At 42.1% G+C, this 19501-nt stretch overlaps 2 protein-coding genes across 6 annotated transcripts in view; one reads left to right on the top strand and one right to left on the bottom strand.

The window, feature by feature from the left end:
* Positions 1 to 16: 16 nt before the first annotated feature.
* ddo (D-aspartate oxidase) lies at positions 17 to 4893 on the top strand. Of its 3 annotated transcripts, none has more exons than XM_083998870.1 (5): positions 17 to 255; positions 1578 to 1766; positions 1959 to 2067; positions 2156 to 2332; positions 3002 to 4893. In XM_083998870.1, the coding sequence occupies exons 2-5, from the start codon at positions 1592 to 1594 to the stop codon at positions 3558 to 3560; spliced, it is 1020 nt and encodes a 339-aa protein (XP_083854996.1). In that variant the 5' UTR covers positions 17 to 255; positions 1578 to 1591; the 3' UTR covers positions 3561 to 4893. The 3 variants fall into 3 exon arrangements, with proteins under 3 accessions (XP_083854996.1, XP_083854995.1, XP_083854997.1); XM_083998869.1 differs by having other exon boundaries at positions 62 to 197; XM_083998871.1 differs by lacking the exon at positions 17 to 255 and adding an exon at positions 348 to 377.
* The window catches only part of sash1b (SAM and SH3 domain containing 1b), a gene marked incomplete at its 5' end in the record, with an annotated part of 46386 nt that continues 30669 nt past the window's right edge, over positions 3785 to 19501 (bottom strand). For 2 of the 3 annotated variants that reach the window (XM_083998861.1, XM_083998863.1), the window contains 18 exons: positions 3785 to 3918; positions 4907 to 5724; positions 7151 to 7285; positions 7504 to 7663; positions 8249 to 8455; positions 8554 to 8723; positions 9038 to 9170; positions 9268 to 9411; positions 9510 to 9584; positions 10082 to 10485; positions 10977 to 11109; positions 12113 to 12214; positions 12496 to 12608; positions 12724 to 12810; positions 13205 to 13248; positions 14980 to 15029; positions 15418 to 15468; positions 16576 to 16704. In XM_083998861.1, the coding sequence (XP_083854987.1) occupies positions 4928 to 5724; positions 7151 to 7285; positions 7504 to 7663; positions 8249 to 8455; positions 8554 to 8723; positions 9038 to 9170; positions 9268 to 9411; positions 9510 to 9584; positions 10082 to 10485; positions 10977 to 11109; positions 12113 to 12214; positions 12496 to 12608; positions 12724 to 12810; positions 13205 to 13248; positions 14980 to 15029; positions 15418 to 15468; positions 16576 to 16704 (2934 nt within the window). In that variant the 3' untranslated portion in view covers positions 3785 to 3918; positions 4907 to 4927. The remainder of the gene's footprint in view (positions 3919 to 4906; positions 5725 to 7150; positions 7286 to 7503; positions 7664 to 8248; positions 8456 to 8553; positions 8724 to 9037; positions 9171 to 9267; positions 9412 to 9509; positions 9585 to 10081; positions 10486 to 10976; positions 11110 to 12112; positions 12215 to 12495; positions 12609 to 12723; positions 12811 to 13204; positions 13249 to 14979; positions 15030 to 15417; positions 15469 to 16575; positions 16705 to 19501) is intronic. The other variant, XM_083998862.1, reaches the window with a different exon arrangement.

Here is a 19501-nt window from a genome sequence, read left to right as displayed (position 1 = left end):
ACTGCTATACATCCATTATATACAACACTTTTTATTTTATTGGATGTTAATTTAAAAGCAAAACAACCTGTAAATAGAAATATACGAATTATTCGGTAATTTAAAATGCAGAGGATTTTTTTTTTTTTTAATGTGTGTAGATTAAATGATGGTCGTCATTACCGAGGATCATTCAGGACCACCTGCTACCGTGGAAGGTAAACATTCAGTGGCAGTCCTCCTCGGTGCAGCGAGTGAAGGAGAAATCATTCACAGGTAGGAGCTTTAAGCGTCGACTGCGTTTGGCTTGAGAAAGAGACAGTGAAAAACAGGTTGTTGTCGAAGCGGTCAGTGTCCTCTGTAGAGAAGGTCGACCTGCTGTTACTGCTGTTCACACCGTGCGTTGAACCCTGCAGCCTCGGCTTGTTTGTTTACATTGTACAGCACAAGTTTCAGGTTAACTCAAATATAAAAGAGTGAGTCAAAATCAGAGCGACATTCAGTAGTTTTAATTTTTTCATTTACTCGATAATTAACGTAATTTTTAACGTCAGATTATTGTAGAAATGACGTGTGGATCACATAGCCTACAGTACAGCATGGCGTATACTACAGACTAGTGCATTGCCCAGAAGTTAATAAACTATGAGATTTCTTTAGATCTAATGTTGAAGAGTAAAGTTTTATTCAATAAACACGTTTTGCTGCTGTAATACCTTCAGTAATGATCAAACTGTAGCTGTAGTGATTATAGTCCATGAATTAATCAATTAAACTTATTTGTTTACATCATCATGTATTCTGACTATCTACAGACTAAATAATTCCTGGAATAATCGAATAATAGTCAACACATTGACTGATTTATTCATATTAAAACATCTAATTATGCAGTTAGAAATGCTTTTATGAGGCAAATAAAATAACTCTCATAATAATCAACAAGGAAAATGAATAATGTTAGATCTTCTGCTGCTTCACGAATATTTTGTGTTTGTGTACATTTTGTTAATAAATGCATGGCTTTGTGGTTTACATAGTTTCCTGCATATTTCCATACACATTCTAGACCAGTAGTCTGACATAAACTGTTGAAACCACTTGGATTAAGGGGCGGAACGTCTTCATAGACAAAAACTAAGTCCAGTTGACTTGATTCAATTGCCTAGAGATGCCTTTGACCTGGACAAAAGAGAATTTGCACAGACATTTATACTGTATTGTAACAAAAAACTGAGAAAAGCATTGCCCAAAGTGGATGCAGCCTCAGTGCCTGTGCAAAAAAAGCTGAATAGAAATATTGTCAAAATTAGCACTCAAAAACTTCAAATAACAAGATGTAAATACTGGACTAACAGCCTTTTTATGACTGTGTAGACTGGTTTACAGTGTGTTATGTAATGCATTATTATACAAAGACAGCCCCTTGGACTAAAATGAGACTTTGTTATTAAACCTTGAACTGTGCAGACAGTAAGATATTAGCTAAGGCTACAAGTTGTGCATTAACTTTGTAAAAAGCCATAACAAAGGTTGTCTTTCAGCATTTGACACAGTTGTCTGTCCTCAGTTTACCTCCAGTTCTCCTCCACTTTCAGACACAGACCTGTCCATGATGAAAAGTGTCAGGGTCGTAGTGGTTGGAGGTGGAGTGGTCGGGTTCTCCACTGCCGTCTGCATCGCTGAGGCTCTTCCTCTGTGCTCTGTTACTCTCCTGGCTGAGAAGTTCAGCCCAGACACCACCAGTGATGGAGCAGCTGGACTTCTGTTTTCAGCACCGTTTCCAGGTATGGCGATGTGATATATCTCTCAAAAAAGGCGATCACATTTCAACATATTATGTGGATGGTGAAGTTTTACCAAGGTGACATCTTTTCTGCATTTATTTAGTCAGATTCACCATCCACCATTTCAGTACAGATGCAGCTCATAAGTTTAACATGTTCAAAATAACAGATTTGACTGTTTTTCTCTATCAGATATTCCCTTGGAAAGACAAAAGTGCTGGTTCAAGGACAGCTTTAATCACCTGTTGGCCATTGCTCAATCAGAGATCTCACCGGAGGCTGGAGTAATGCTGTCCTCTGGGTAACAATTGTTATATGGAGCTATAAAAGATACAACTATCTCTTGGCTATTGCTGATTTTTTTTTTTAAATCTCTGATTTCCCATCAGCTGTCAGATCTTCAGAGAGGTACCGGCCAATAAGAAGCCCTACTTTTCAGATTTTGTGCTCGGCTTTCGACAGATGACCGATCGTGAGCTAACTCAATTCCCAGAGCACAAGTTTGGCCAAGCCTTCACCACTATAAAGTGCGAGTGTTCAACCTACCTGCCGTGGCTGGAGAAGAGGTGTGTCTCCTCGTAATAAAAAGCCAGTCACATTTTTAAAGAGATAGTTCACCCAAAATTCAAATTGCACTCGTTATCTACTCACCCTCATGTTGACTAAGGGCTGGGAGAAGTTTCAGAGTTATCCGTGGCTTCTCTGAGTTACAGGGGGTCTCGGCGTAGCAGTGCATGTCCATATAACGGTTGCAAATGGATACCACTTTTCTTCGTAACAAAAAGACACACCAAAAAACATCCAAATACCTCCATGCTGCTCGTATGTAATGTCCGTCTTGTATTGAAGCCCCGAAATGCGAAATAGTTCCGAAAAAATTAAATAAGTCTATATTTCAAGCTTGTTTGTAGCGGAAGCTCCTCTTTCTGGTCCGTCCAATACAAGAGGGACATTACAGACGAGCACTATGGAGGTATTTGGATGTTTTTTGGTGTGTCTTTTTGTTACGAAGAAAAGTGGTATCCATTTGCAACCGTTATATGGACATGCACTGCTACACCGAGACCCCCTGTAACTCAGAGAAGCCACGGATAACTCTGAAACTTCTCCCAGCCCTTAGTCAACATGAGGGTGAGTAGATAATGAGTGCAATTTGAATTTTGGGTGAACTATCCCTTTAATAGGATGTGTTTAGGCCATAAATGAGTCACTACCCCTTTTTTTTTTTTTTTAAGATTTAGAAAAGCTGGAGGACAAGTGCAACAAAGGAGAGTCAACAGTCTTCAGGAATTAAGCAGCAGCTATGACATGATTGTCAACTGCACTGGTCTGGGCGCCAAACAGCTGGTGGGTGACGCTCAGATATACCCGGTCAGAGGCCAGGTGCTCAAGGTGGAGGCGCCCTGGCTGCAGCACTTCATCAGAGACGGAGACGGGATGACCTACATCTACCCCGGCGTACACAACGTCACCATCGGCGGCACGAGGCAGCAGGACGACTGGCGGCTCGACGTGGACGAAGGGGACACAAAGAGCATCCTGGAGCGCTGCAGCAGGCTGGTGCCGTCGCTCGGCAAAGGAAAAGTCGTCAGCAAGTGGGTCGGTCTGAGGCCGACCAGGAGGAACCCCAGGCTGGAGAGGGAGGTGCTGCAGCTGCAGGGCCGCCAGGTGCCTGTGGTCCATAACTACGGCCACGGAGGCTGGGGGGTCACTCTGGCGTGGGGAACGGCCCTGGATGCACTGGGGCTGGTCAGACAGTGTCTTCATGAAATGCGTCTACAAGCTAAACTGTGAACAAATTCTGCTGCTGACACTGGACTTTAAATCAGGGGTGTCAAATTCACTTTATTTTAGGGGCCACATAGAGCGCAATTTGATCTCAAGTGGGCCGGAGCAGTGAAATAATAATATAATAACCTATAAATAACAAGAACTCTAAATATTCCCTTTGATTTAGTGCAAATGAATCCTCCTTTTACAAAACATGTTATGAACAAACTGAAATTTCTTGAGAAAAATACTTGCAATTTGAAGAATATTATTGTTCTTCTGGCTAATGTAATTTTCACTCTTGGCAAATTCATCCTGCGGGCCGGACTGGACCCTCTGGCATGCCCGTTTTGGCCCGCAAGCCGTATGTTTGACATCCCTGCTTTAAATCAATCACTTTAGTCAATCACTGAGACACAACATATCAAAACTCATTAGATGCAATAAAGTAGTTGTTTTTTTTTGTAGCATTTACAAATTTACAGAGTTTGTAGGGTAGAATAAATGATTAAATTATATTTTAATTTACTGCCACTGAATGAACACTATGAACAACTGTATCAACATAAACTGCTTGGTGTTTTAGTTTTATTTTAATTCTACAATGTGGTGCCAGTAACAGTTGCCTTTAAGTGCAAAAAGATGGAGCGTCATTCAAAGAAATAAAGATTTATTTATGTGATTAGGAAGGTGATTAACAGTCTTGTTAGCTTTTTTACAGTTTATATTATCAAAGAAAACCTTACTGATTAAATTAATGAAAAATAAAAATACTGTACACATACATAACTGATATGGAATAAACAATTCACACTTAAAAACAAAACGCACTGTTCAGCTGCTAAACTGTATGTCAGCTATTTACATTGAATGGGGTTTCCAGAATACTGTATGAAATTTGTACCTGTGTGCCTACTGATTGTTTACTGACTGTTTACTGTATCAACATTATAATTGTTTCAGAATTGCTGCCACTAATGTCAAGAATCAATAAATATTAGTTTTGTTAATATTAAAATTGCTTGCTTTGAATCACTGTGGGCCGTTTTCACAGCAGATATTTTAATTGTCTTGGTAGTTAAAGAGCAGGTCTTACAATAACTAATTAACGACAGTCAGCTTGTGAATGTGACACTGAGCCACTTGCACCAATCACAACCCTGACTTCTTCTGCTAACACAGTATGGGTGAGTCCATATATACAAAAGTGGCAATTTGTGAGTCTTTGACAGACTATGGTTACATTTCAGAAAGCAGTGGTTATTGGAAATAAAAAATGGTATATCAAACATCCTGAAAAGAACGTGTTAACAATCCCAACATATGTAACATACAGTATGTACACCTCACTTTACTGGTGATGCTAATACCTTTTCTGGAAGTGGCTCCATTTAGAGATCAGCACCTGGTGATTGGAGTCTTTCTTCCGTCAGTGAACCCAGGTTTACTGGGTTTATGGTTGTCTTCTTATGTCTTTTCATTTTCAGCCGGCGGGCTTCGGAAGTGGCTGATACTGAATAGCTCCTCTTATCCTCTGAAGTGATGTGGTTTGTGTAGTTGTGTGTGAGGGCAGTTTCTGTCAGTGAAGGCTCTCGGTGTGAGTCTGGCAGCGATGCTGTGTCTACGGGATGATGTGAGCTTTCAGCTGGCAGCCCGAGGTGTGTGCTCTGTGTTTTAGGTCCAAACACTCGGCCTGTGTCCACGCTCAAAGTGCTACACGCAGCATGGTTTGCTGTGGTTGAAGACTGGGAGGATGGAAACGTGACCTTAGATTGTTTTTGAGGATTTACTGTTTTCCGTGTGCTCTCCTCAGTCTTGGTCCTGAGGGGCAGATTCCAGTCTTTTCGGTCGATTATTTTTTTCTTCTGTCCTTTGTGGAGGCCTGACAGGGAGAGGCAGCGCCTCAGCGGCCCCGGCCCTGGGTTTTTTCTCAGCTCCATGCAGCTGTGGCTTCTAGCAATAGCTCCACTGCGAAGATGGCATTTTGCTGAGCTTAGGAGATTTAAGCGGTTCTTAGGGCGCGATGGTGGGATACGGGTCTGGCATCCTGGTTCGCTGTGGAGGAAAGTCTTACTAGGGCTGGTGGAGGTCAGGGTCAAGGGGAGGGCAGGGTTCTCTGGGGATGGGAGGTGGCTTGACTCAAAACCAGAGGAGGACCTGCTCATGGATGAAGTCTTTTTGTCCCTTCCTGAAATAAACAAGTGCAGTGTGTGCAGATCATGTAGATGCAAGTGAGCTGTGATATACTGTAGTGCATATTCGACTTTTAAGACAGCAGCAGAGCAGCAGTGTGGGAAAAAAAGATGTGAGCAGATGCCTGGGAAAAGAAACAGGCGCTAAAAACATCATCTAAAATGTGAAATCTGAAAAAAATGAATGATGAATGAAAGAAAAGAAGCAAGCAGTCGAGTCTGGTAAAGCATGGAGCAATTTATTCCTCACGCTCAACCATGACAGAAGCACACGTCAGAAAATGCCGAGACTTCAGACCCTAAACCTGCCACACTTCAGTCAGAAGTGTTAGAATGAGTTTAACTTTGTCCTTTTTCACTGTGTTAAACCACTTTAAAGGTTGTCTTTAGTCTGCATTTTAGTGCATTTACAATTATACAAAATGCCATATTTCAACAAGTATAATTATACTACTTTGTAAATATTTTAATTGTTCTGCATTTCTCTGCAGCTTTCAGGCACATAATAAAATATTGTGCAACATTATATTTTACTGGACTAAAAAAATATACACACAAAGAACAAAATCTTGAGAGAAATAGACTATACAATAATTGTGGCTGATCAGACTTCGCTCTCTAATCACATGACCTTCAGACATTCACAACAGCCCTCATTTTACAGTGAGCACAACCCATTTGCATTTTGACAATTTTTAGACTGAAGCAAATAACCACAGTAAGAATGATATAACTATGAATAAAGCAAGCATTCACAGTAAATATGTACTGCAATTACCGAGAAGAGTTATTTTCAACTATGTATATCTAGAGTCGGTTTAAACACTCTTATCACACGTCGGTTCAACAGTCACCAGTTTCAGCAAACGCAAAACCCACCACACAACTCACAACTGCAGATGTGTCTGTGAGAAGACCTACAAGCTGCTCCACATAGAGATTCTTCAAGGGTGTGAAAAAATGTCTGTAAAGGTCACTGCCCCGATTTAAAATGATGTTGTGAACTTTCTAGTAGATGTGCAATCACGTCTCCTTTTTTGAATACTACTATATGGAGAGTAATGCTTGTAAAAGAAACATAAGTGATGTCAGTTCTCAAAAAAGCACCGAACAGACAGAAAAGGGACTGTAAAACAGTTTGATTCAATGATGCAGAAACAGAAGAAAGTATGACTCATAGAAGAATAAAGATGCTTAGGAAAAAATAAAATAAAAAGAGAGAGAGCGCCAGAAGTAAAATGTGACGATAGCAGAGTCTTTTCCAGAGGAGCATGAAAACTGAATTTGGTGACTTGGAATGCTCGAGCATCGAGAAGGACCGAAGACCACACGAGACGTTGTAGTGAAGGATGAGGCAGAGGTGGGCAGAGGAGGAGGAGGAGGAGGAGGACAGTGTTCACAGGCGAGTCAGGCTGTCATTACCGTTCTCCAGGTTCTCGTTGCTCTCGTAGCAGCCCGAGTCCCGTGGGGAATCTCCCATGAGGCCACCACGTCTGTCCAGGAGCAGCTTCTCCTGGGAGCCTCCGGACTGACTGCTGCGCTCCGGGTCGCTGCTTCCTGCAACGCACAACACGGCCAACAGGGGGCAGACAGTCACATCGTATGATCTCAAAGGAGAACCAGGCATGTAAACAGATACTGTTACAGTTACGGACAGATACAGATAAATTTGGCACATGTTTGATTTGTTCTCAAGAATATCTCTTGAGAACAAATCAAATCAGCGACTTAAAACACTGCAACTGTTTTATTTTAATTTTAATTTTAATTTTTACCTGACCCACCATCATACTCCTGCAGCAGCTCCACGGCAGTGAGCAGCACAGCTCTGTGTTGGGGGTCTCTGATGTTCAGCTCATCCAGGTCCTCCTCCTCTAGCAACTTGAACGTGTCCAGATCCTCGTAGCCGTTAAAAAGGAAAGTGGGAAGATGCTCCTGTGGAGAGAGAGAAGGATGAGTGATGCTGAAACAGATCAACAAAAAGATGTGGGAAGAATTCATGATACACTCCACTTATTTATTTACAGTATTATTTATTTCCTCAGTTGTATGGAACAGCTCCCAGTTTGCCCTCTGGGGTACTTGCCATTTTAATGTTGTGTAGAGTTTGTGTGGATGTGTTCTATATGTTCTGTGTTTTTTGCCTTCCTGCAACATGAATTTCCCTTTGAGGACAATAAAGTTGAAAGTTGAAGTTGAAGAAGTGTAGCTGAGAAATGTGCAGGCTAGAGGCTGTAACTCAGAAATTCAGCCTTCAGTGTTTTCCCATGCTCTTCAGATTTTCAGGAATATTTTTTTTTAGGAAAATATCAACCAAATAGGGTTTTTTTTTAAGCAGAGTGGAATCAATCTTCTCATCCAACTCTCACCAAGTTAGCAAATCATTTTTTTTTTTTTTGCATTTTTTTTTAAATTGTGGTTTAAAAAGAACAACAACAACTCTGAATTGTGGGGGAAAAAAATATGTTTTTAGTTCACAAAAAATTCCTCCATCTGTGTGTAAAGACTGGTTTGATTTACTTTGAGGTTGATGCGATCAAGCAGCTCCTCCACAGAGGTGGGTTTGGGTTGCCGGGCCCTCCTCCTCCTGCGTGTCTTCTTGGGCTTCACCTCCTCCTCATTCAGGACATCCACATAAATAAACTTGAAGGTGCCGACTTTCCCGTTGAGCATCCCCATCCATGTTCCCATCGGCGGCTTGCTGATGATGTCAATGACGTCTCCGCTCTGAAAGAACGAAACAAGTGAGGCTTGAGTTTCTGAGAAGAGTTATCTGCTCACACCAGGCTTTAGTGTGTATGCGTGTGTTTATTTTGGATTGCTACCTTCAGTTTGAGCGAGTCAGTGTCGTAAGGACTGGGGGTGAAATCTGTATGAACTAGAGCACGTCCGCAGAAGGGTCCGCGGTAAGGCAGCTCATCTTCCTCCCCGTCCTCAGACTTCACACTTTCTCTGTTGCTGTTGGAGGAGTCGGTGGTGCCCACCGTCTGACCACCTACACAAACCACAACAAGACAATGAGCCGCTTCAAGACCACAAGTCTCCACACGGGTCTGCTGCTGGTATTTGAGAATATTTCTGATGCCTTTCAATCCGACAGAAGTGCCAGATGTTACAGTTTTACACAGAGAGTTTAGACTACCTAAAGCGATTTATTGTCTTTGAATCGTTTGTCTAATAAACATCACACATCTGGCGTTCCAAGGGCAAGTTAAAACAAACACAGGAGAATTACTAGCAAGTACGCCCAGATGGGGCTGGCACACATACGCACGCACAAACGCACACACCGCAAACACACAGACTTACTCATGGAACTTTGTCCGCTGAGGGAACTCCTCAGACTTTCTACAGACCCTCCTGGCTTCAGCTTAGGTTTCTCCAGAGAGTCCGAGTCTATCTGAGGAGAGTGAGGGCAGCTGGACATGCGGTCTGGGCTCGACTAAAATCCAGAGGAGAAAAACAAATCACTATTTGCACAATCTACAACAGTAAGAGCGACACAAGATTATGTAAAGTAAAATATTGACCGTACATACCTGTTCAGAGAGAGAACAGTGGTATCTCTTGGATATGTGCTTCCTCATTGTTTCTCTCACAGACTTGACTTTCTTGCCCAGGGAGATTCGTGATGCTGGTGGAGATTTAACTGGATCTCTCACACCTCCATCTCCATCTTTGTTCTAAATTATATTTAAAAAAAGAAGAGAAAAAGGTGGTAAATTAAACAAACAATATGAAGTCAATGTATTTTGATTCAGGGCTTACAGAGGTTACTTACAATGTTATCGTTTTCAGAGATGAGCGTGTGCACCGAGCGGTTGGTCAAGTCAAATCCTCCGAAGCTACAAGCTCTCTGTGAAAACAAACAAACAAAAACATGAACAGATGTTAATGTTTTTAGAGCATGTGAGCCACTATCTGCAGAAAATATCTTATTTTCCTCAAAAAAGGTTGCAAAAAGATCCACTACTATTCCTAAAAACATAATGAAATGAAGTGCTCACAAGTGAGAAGAAACAAGAAGTAGAAACTGTATATTTATGGACAAAATAACTGAAACAAACATGAAATATCAGCACAGGAATGATAATGATATTTTCTGTCAATTGCACGTAGAAATGTACAAAGAAAAGCCTTTTATGGTCCTTAATTAACATTTCATTGGCACCAGTGGTAGTGGTGGTGGAGCAGTGAGACTGGACTGCAGGCATTTTTGCTGCCTAATCGAGGAGGGTAAGGTTGGCCAGCAGCAGTTACACTGAAGGGCAAAAGATTTGTACAGAACAGTAACATTAATCGTGGCCAACTTGCCAGACAAAGGTCTTTATGCAAAGCTTCCTCTGTACTCACCCCGTGGTGGCTGAGTGGGCTGAGCATACGGTGACGTAGCTCTCCGTCGGTCACCGAACGAGCGATTTTGGGCTCCTCCTCAGTGCAAACGTCTGTCTCCGAAAACGAGGAGCCACTTCCTTCGCCCGCCTCCCCCGCCTCCCGCGTGACATTTGTCTCCGGATGAATAGGATGAATCTCGCTGGACTTGCTGAAGGCTTGGAAGATTTTCTGGCTGCTGCAGGTGTCCAGACTGCTAGAGGAGGGGGATGTGGTCAGGCTGTCGGAGTCCCTGTCGTACACGAGCTGCTCCTGCAGAGATGAAGCCAGAGAGTCCACGGGACACACTGCAGGCTTCTTCAGCACACCTGAATACAGGGAGGCGCTGGCATCTCCACAGAGAAGACCGTCCATGTTTAAGCTCTCTGTGCAGGTCAAAACAGGGGAAGGGGGGAGATTAACGAGTCAGAAAATGCCAAGAAAAGTATTAGAAAAAGCAACAGCATGAAGCAATAGCATGTCCTTAAATAATCTACTCACACAAGACTCTACAGCTGGTGAAAACATGGTAAAAACTGTTATTACAGCCAAATGCGCTGGTCAAACAGTAATTAGATCCAGCACAACAAGTGATATTTCCTCTCGTCTCTGCATCACATGCAACACTGTGTTGTCACAGATGTCAATTACCTCCTATTACACTGTACAGTATGTTCTTACTGTGAACACATGCTGGTGTTTGAATGCTGCAAAACATCCATGAACCTATTCGGCATTGAACTGAAACTTCTCTCTCATCACTTTTTATCAAGTTGCAGTGAAAACACAGATTCTACAACATTTCTATGATGGCTGCAACATCCACTTGGGTTTTGTGTGATAAGGGATGGTGTTTCTTTCTTCTTTTTTTTAGTACCCTCTGCTCCAGGCCTCCTGGACTCATCGATCCTGATCAGCTTCTTCTTCACCTTCCGGGTTGAGTTGACCAGTTTATGCAGTCTCCTGAACGTAACCGACTCTTCCTGTTCATTGTCTGACAGGTCACAGGGCTGATGGGAGAGAGAGAGGTAAGAATTTATTTATTTATAGGAAATGTTTCATCTTTCTACAGAGCTTTGTAGTTCTGGTAAAATAACTCTGTGTTATCAAATTAAATATAGGTATGTGACCTGTGTACATGCTGCAGATGCAGGTGCAGGTACTTGCTCAGCCTACAGTGGAAAGTACTTGTGCCCTAATATAAAACTGTGGTAGGAAACCACAGTGTTGAGCAAAGGCCACACAAACATCTGTGCAACATGTCCTTCATCAAAACAGCCCAGAGGACGTTTTCAATACGTGACTGAATGTGAGTTACTTGGAAACCACCTTAACCCTCATTGGAAACAAAGACGAGTGAAACTATGACAGATACATATGGGTCATATATATTTTGGGGTTATTGTTTAACCAAAACATGAGCGGTGTGTCTGCATCTGTAACACACGTCAAAAGTGAAAAATGAAAGCTGATCACTGGTTAAAGATAAACAACAGAAACTGGTTAGAAGATATTTGTTTGTAATTAACAGAGACAGCAGGGGAGCGGGAAACAAACATCATGCAGAAAGAGAAAGTGACAAGAGAACACACACATAGAGCAGAGAGAGAAATAGTCAGGCCATCCAGACAAATCTGAAAAATGTGCCCTGAACCTGAGCCCCCTAATCACCCCACCCATGCATAAAAGAGCTGCGACCTGCATAACAGGGCCCTGTGCTGAATCCACCCGCACACTACAGCACAATAGGGGGTTAGCGCTTTGACAGCGATGAATAGAAGTCCGCCCAGTGCCCTGCAGTTGGGAGAGTGCCCTGAGCTGCAGGGCTTTAGAGGGGCCCCGGTTCAACGCCAGGACAGGGACAGAGGGAAAGAGAGAGGCGCTGTCAACAGCTCAGCAGCCTTGGCACCGGTCGATCAGAGCCCCCTCATGCACAGCGCACTCCCCGGAGTCTTGATCTAGCATTTAAAAAGCTACCAAAGTGTCCTCAAACTGTGAGATTAAGATACTTACGTTGCAGTTGAGTAAGTCGTTTGTGTTGGGACTGGAGGGATCGGTCCACTCTGTGGGATCAGACCTGCACGTCTGTCGGTTCTGTACCTCAAACTCCTTCAACTGGAAAAAAAAGATGAGCCTGTTAGCGCCTACTGCAGAAACAGATTGCTTTGTCTAAAGTCTGACACATGATAAATAGCATCATAACATCAGCTGACAGATGGAGAAAACATGGTAAGAAAAACATCATGTTTTGACTGTGTGTCTACAGTGGGGTCAAAAAGTCTGAGAGCGTTTCCCCCAATAGGACAGTGGTCTTTGTGTCATGACAAAGCAGAAAGGTCCAGCAGCTGTAACTTAAACATGTCAGCAGCGACAGGCGGGAGGTGGAGTCTTCGTACCCGTGCCAAGGCCTCCTCTATTGAGATCATGTTCTCCTTCACCATCATCATCAGCTGGATCCGCTCTTCGTCACTCATAGTAATTTCACTGGCCACAAACCCAACGTCATCACCTGTGGGGCAAAATATAGAAATGACAGCTGACAGAATTGCACACGACTGGCAGAGATCAAGAGGTTTATTATCGTCTCAAGTGAAAAACACATTATGTTTACGACTTCAACATACCTTTTGAAATCTGACGCGTCACTCCTTTCTGTGACTTTCGGAAACTCTGCCAAAAAGGCTTGCTCTTCCTCTTCCCATCCAATTTACCTGAACAGTAAAAAAAAACACAATACTTAAAACAAGGATGGAAACATACAACCTCTAAAACCCTTGATGCAAAATTCAACAATCCAGCTCAGAGGAAGTAAACAATAGCAAATATTATGTTATGTCCTAATCTACAGTGTTTTCAGAAGCACACAAGCATAAAGACAATATTAAGTCTTTGTAAGGATTCACTCCACATCATTATTATGAAAGAAAAATATGCAGGAATTAATATACCATACAAAACACTAATGCATACCAAAACAGTAGATTTAAAGTGGTTTATTTTTTAGTCTTGTGTAAAATAGCTTGAGATCAACACATGAGTCAGATCCAAGTTAAAATAAAAACTTAAATATATGACATTAGGATCGGTGTTAAATTTTTAACTCACCTCCTGATGATCCATCATCAGAGCTGGATTTGTGCACAGGAAACCTGAAAATCAAACCAAATATTTGACTTTGTTTGAACAGTTCAAATGAGGAATCAAACCCCTGAACAGAACAATACCTGTTTTCCAAAGTTATTTTCTTCATTTTCCCTGCTATCCCACCATCTCCCTCAACATGACTCTCTATCCTCTAGACTTGCGTCAGATTAGGAAAAAAAAGAAAAAAAAAAAAAAAAAAAAGGAAATACAAAATAAAAAAATCACAAAAGCGCACTGTCCCTCATGACAGTAGCATCATAGTAAAAAGCAAATCAAAGTGGTCAAACGGATGAAAAAGACTGGCTGCTCTTGGCTGATGAACAGAGGTCAGTGCTCTACGGCCATTGCAGGAACAATAGAGCCTTTTCATGTCCAGTTGGGGTTTTGCAGCAACAGCAGCGCTAACGTGGCCTCTGCATTCCCTGCACACTTTCACCCTCCCTCTTTCTGTCTGTCCGTCCGTCTGTCTGTCTCTGTCTCTCTCTCTCTCTCTGTCCTGTTTATGCAGAACCGTCCGTCTCTTACAGTCTTTCTCTCAGGTCACACATCATCTACAGCCAGAGTGGAGGCTCCTCCCTGACCACAGACACATAAAACACCTGCACAACCTGCAACTCAAGGAGATGTTGTATCTTTTTCCTTGAATGCATGTGGCCTGGGATATATTGGTATGGTATGAAGTCTAAAAAACACTCTGCATTACTCTGGTAACACTAAACAAAAGTAACTGCATGTATATTCCAGGGTGAAAGAGTATAACAAGCCCTTTTCTGTTCCTCTTCCAGGTTGCACAGAGAAAAACATGTGGGAGAACTAAATATTTCAAATATTTTGGCATCAGAATCGATCATTTCATATCAAATTCACTTGTGTAACATGCTCACACTCACCACAGTAAATAATCAACCCCACACACTGAGATGAAAACAAGATACACCCACCCAAAAAATTAAACTTTGTGCCACTTGGAAAGGGAAATAAAGAGATTTAAATCTTAATTTAAATAGAGGCTTTAAAAGTAATATACTGAATTGGAAAGAAACACAACTTTGAACTGATCAGATATCAGTTTTGAATGTCAATGTAAAAATAGTGGAGTGGTTCCAACATCAGCTTCCTCCAGCTTTATGTATTGCTTCCACTAGGGGGAAGTGTTCGTTTCCTGTGAATCCTGTTTGAATGTGCTTAGTTACAGACGGAGACTTGTCTGATGTGTTCCTGTCCAGGTTTGCAACAATAAAATCATTCCAAGCACGGATATTGCGCAATTTCTAAGAGCCTGACTTCTTAACATGCTAAATCAAATCAATACGTTGCATTATCATTAGTCATCAACTAATTTTTTTCATCTTATACAGCTTTCCAATGACAAAATATGACTAATCTTCGAAATCCTTCAAAAGACACAATGGTGGGAAGGAAGGAAGTTCAGGGGTGACACAGAAATGCTTCAGAAATGTGACTGGAGGGCACAAGGAAGCAGAGGAAATGCACGTGTCCACAGGGCGAGAGAGAAGAAATCATAGTTCAGCCTCCATTTAAATGTGACTTAAATAAATAATACTTGTGTTATCTGTGAAGCCATAACACTACACATCATCTAGACTAAATGACAGTGCAAGAAAGCTGTAATAAATGTTATTTACTGCTGATGCTATCTAAAATAACTTGCCCATGCATCAAGTGTCCCAATAAAACACTGAAGTTGTAGATTTCCAACTAAGAGTTTCTTTTACCTCCTCTCTAACTCCGGGGTGGATGTGGCGCTGCCGAGTCCGAGGGATTCCTTAAGGAGAGGAAAAATGTGTGAATATAAATACATACAGATTTTCAAATCAGAGCATTTTCCCTCAGAGGAAAGCAAAACTAATATGTAGCAGACGAATCAGGGTTAACAACAGAAGAATTTCAGGAACTTGTTTGTTTTTCATTTGTTTCACTGTCAAATAAAAACAAATCTTGTCAGCTGGTGTCTACAAAACAGTCAAAATCAAGGTCAGCTCTCCGTATCGGTGTAAGTGAAATGTTACTTTTACTCTTCTGCCTCAGTTTTTTTGCTCTGGATAGTCATGACAAGGCAATTCCTCTCCTCTCTTATCAGCCCGGTCTGCTGACGCACAGAGGAGGAAGTGGCCTTCTCCTGGGGTCTGACACACCGGGAGCTGGACACTCACCTGGATCTCCGAGCGGAGCTGCACTGATGTGGCCACTGAGTCAACCTTTCCCTGAAACGCACAGGCAGGGGAAGTGGAGAAGTAAATTATAGTGTCATGTCATCATCACAACACAGAAATAGACATGATGTTAATCTCACTGAATCAGCCAGCCAACATTATGGGATAACACTGGTTAACAATCATGTGTACCCGGTTATGATGTGTGCGCTGACAGCTGAATTTTATCAGCTGATTTTCACAGATTCATATTCAACTTTTTGCTTGTTTGACATTTATTTATGATGGATACAAGTTGAAGCAATTTTTATGTTTTTTTAAATATGTATCTACAGCCATTAGAGGAATAAGATAATAATATGTTAAAGGGATAGTTCACCCAAAATTCAAATTTCACTCATTCACTCACATTAAGGGCCGGGAGAATTTTCAGAGTCCTCCGTGGGTTCTCGGAGTTACGGGGGGTCCGGGCAGCAGTGTTTGTCCATATAATGGTTGTGAATGGTGCTCACTTTTCTTCGTCCAAAAAGACACACCAAAAAACATCCAAATACCTCCATACTGCTCGTCTGTAATGTCCCTCTTGTATTGAAGCCCCAACATGAGAAATTGCTTCGCCGGTCAGTGCACTGACACAGGAAGAGCAGTGAACTGAGACACTGGGAGCTTCCGCTACAAACAAGCTTAAAATATAGACTTATTAAATTTTTTTTTGAACAATTTCTCATGTTGGGGATTCAATACAAGAGGGACATTACAGACGAGCAGTATGGAGGTATTTGGATGTTTTTTGGTGTGTCTTTTTGGACGAAGAAAAGTGAGGCCCATTCACAACCATTATATGGACAAATACTGCTGCGCGGACCCCTCCGTAAATTTGAATTTTGGGTGAACTATCCCTTTAATGTGATTTTAGATGTGTTATTTGGGAGGATTTTTGTCACCTTCTGTCAGAGCCAGGCTGACTAATCTAACCTGCTGCTGGATCTAACTTCACACTGTATAAACAGATGGAAGGCATCTATCTACCTCAAGGCTGTTTTCCTTAATGTTTGAGCGATTCAGCAAGATGACAGCACAGGGAACATGAGTCACTGGGTGCTGCTGAGATATTAGATTTTTTTTTTCTTGATGACAAGAAAAAAAAGGAGCATTTACCATCTCGGCATCGTGCACTACTTTCCGTTTCCGCAGCTCCTCCATTCTTTCACACACGTCGCTTAGGGGGGTGCCGTAATACTGAGAGTACTCCTGAGCCAGGTCATCAAAGTTCCCCACCGAGCCATCCTGCAAAAGATAACAAGCATTCAAACAAACACTCACACACACACAGATATGAGCACAGGACACCCCACGGATGTTGAGCAAGATGCCAAACAGCAGGCGACGTCTGTAAATACTGACCGCCGTCTTGATAAGCCATTGTTTCCAGCTTTGGTGTGGTGAGCAGCAGCACAAACAAGCCAGGAAACACAGAGATGAAGCACCAGGAGGGGTAAAAGCATCAGAGACATCCAGCTGTGATATTGCCTCTGTCTTTAAGCATTATGTTGTCTTCCTGCCCGCTGACCCCCTTCAACCTCCTCAGCCCCACTCAGACCTGACCCCCCGACCGGAGGAAGCACCGTGTGACGCAGCTGCAGCTCTCACTCGGCCCCGCTGGAGCAAGCAGGAGTCGGCTTAAGAGGCCACGGTTCAGTCTACCGTAAATCACAAGAAGCACAAGAGTCACTCAGTCATAAGAGTCTTTGTCTTGACTGCTCGATGGAGCTCCTTTTGGTTTCCTACGATTGTGCGAGCTGAGGTTATACGCTTTTTGCCACATGAGAAGATGAACAAGAGATAAATCATCGCAGAGAAATATTTGCTGAATTTTATGACCTACTGACCTTTAAGACCAGAATCGACACATCTGTTTCCTTGACTTGTTCTAGACTAAAGCTGATAACTCAAACTTGTCTGCCACTGAGGAGCAGGTACAGTAGACTAGAGCACAGAGGGTTTTTTGCTCGAAACGCCCGCTGCATCTGGAAATGATGCTTTTGAGCGGAATAATGTGAACCAAAACAATTAGGGCAAACCTCACCACTGTCACAGAAAGAAATGCCTCATGTGATCTACTGTATGAATAATATGAAACTATTGATCGCAGCTGCTGTAAAAGTAAGTTATCCAAAATTAAATTGAGTTTCATAAAACCTCTTTTTTTATTATCTTGGCTTGAACCCTAGTAAAGTTTCCAGGCCCAGTGGGGGGAAGTGGTGAAATATTTATTTCACCATTTTGAAAAAGTTTAATGGATCCAAGCGCCCATCATAAAGTCATATGAACACTTTTCACTACTGTACCTCTTCTAGAGTGGAATTAGATTGGAGAAAAGATAACATAAGTTATACAAATTAATATAAAAATTGACAAACTCATCTTTTTTTCTCATTTGAACTAAGATTTGTGGAGTTTGTGTGTTTGAGTTGGGCCGCGAGTAGCTGTGTACAATTGTTGTTAGAGGTGTAAAGGAGATAAATGAAGATAAAAATAAATGAAACAGAAATTAATTAAACTTAATTAAGCCTGTTTTATTATTATTTCCTGCTTCTGTAAGTGCTTTTGTCTGGTTGTTTATGCACTCAAACAAGAATTAAAGACGATGTGACCAGTAAAATATAAAATGATTATATTGTGGATAATAAACACGTAGGACGACAGTTCCTCGTCATGCTTGGGTCATGGGCTGAGACAGACGAACACAAGCTGTGTCTGATCTTCAGTAATAGCCACCCATTATGTCCATAAACTGTTTCATGCATTATTATTATTATCATCATTATGTCTCAGCCATGCCATGCCCTGGAGGTATGCAAATGTGCCTGCTGAAAACAGTCCTCTGCAGTGAAAACCAATACTGTGGGCTCACTTGTCTCGTGGCATGATAGACTGTGACTGGCTCAACTGTCCAGCAAAGAGAACCATTCATTTGGTAAATGACATGCCCCCGGGTCGAAAAAGGCCTGAAAATCTGGCTGCTTTTCATAGAGTCAAGAAATGAGGACGAGGCCGACTGAGAGGCTCTGCACTGTGCCTGGCTGCAGCAGCTCACGCCTCAGACAGCCGCTGATCCACATAAACAGCCTATTGTGACACGGCCACATGATATTGCATTGCCCTAAGTGCTTATTGGACACGGTGCGTGTGTATACATCCCAGCTACAGATCAACATAAACACAGCCCGGGCATATGGAAAAACAAAACGGACCTGAATGTTAAATCAAATAAACAATACGGGTTCCTCTCTCGTGCCAAGAGTTCTTACAGAATGGTAGTTTTAGGAAAATATTCCAGTGTGCTGTCTCTAAATTAATGGTCTCTGAGCCAAAACTGCAGCATGAGACATCAACCACAGAGGCTTGAAGAGGAGAAGTGTGGTGTCACATTTCTCAGGCTCGGAGCATCTCATAGGCAGACAAAAGATCCACGTGCCCCGAGGGCCTAAAGAGCCTAATGAGTGTTTTTACTGTTCCTCTGTTCTGTCTCACCCCCTTTTCAGCAACCAAACCTGGGTCACAAAGTATCGACACATTGTTCGTGTGGCTTTTATTTTTGCTTTGAGCCAGAGGTGGTTTTTAGACTGCTCCGGCTTCAGACGTCAACACTAAGTATCAGAAAGGTTCAGTTTTCTCTTCTCTGATAATAAATGTCCCAACAGAATGAACTTTTAAGTCAGCTCCATTTCTGCCCATCAGTCAGTTTGTCAGAAACTGTAATCAACAGTCTACCACATCTGGACTGATGCAGCAGCGCAGCATACTTGCCAGAGAGGGCCTAATAAACCAAATCCACTGAAGAGTAGATAGGCTCATACATGTGTTGTCCTTATTTCAGAAAAGATGTATCCTACGTTGAAAACTAGAAAGCACATCAAACACGTGACTTTAAAAAACTGTGTCATTCATTCATCAGGTAATCCACTAAGTTAATTTAAATGACTGTCACTGAATTTTATAATGTTATACAGACATCGTTGACTCTGCTGTGAAAGACGACCGCGGATGTTTTAAACAGAGTATTGACTGATGTATTAAAAGA

This window comes from Trachurus trachurus (assembly GCF_905171665.1).
Source record: "Trachurus trachurus genome assembly, chromosome: 22".
NCBI classification, from domain to species: domain Eukaryota; kingdom Metazoa; phylum Chordata; class Actinopteri; order Carangiformes; family Carangidae; genus Trachurus; species Trachurus trachurus.
Note: the sequence above shows the minus strand (reverse complement) of the source record. Positions and strands in the feature narration are given on the sequence as shown.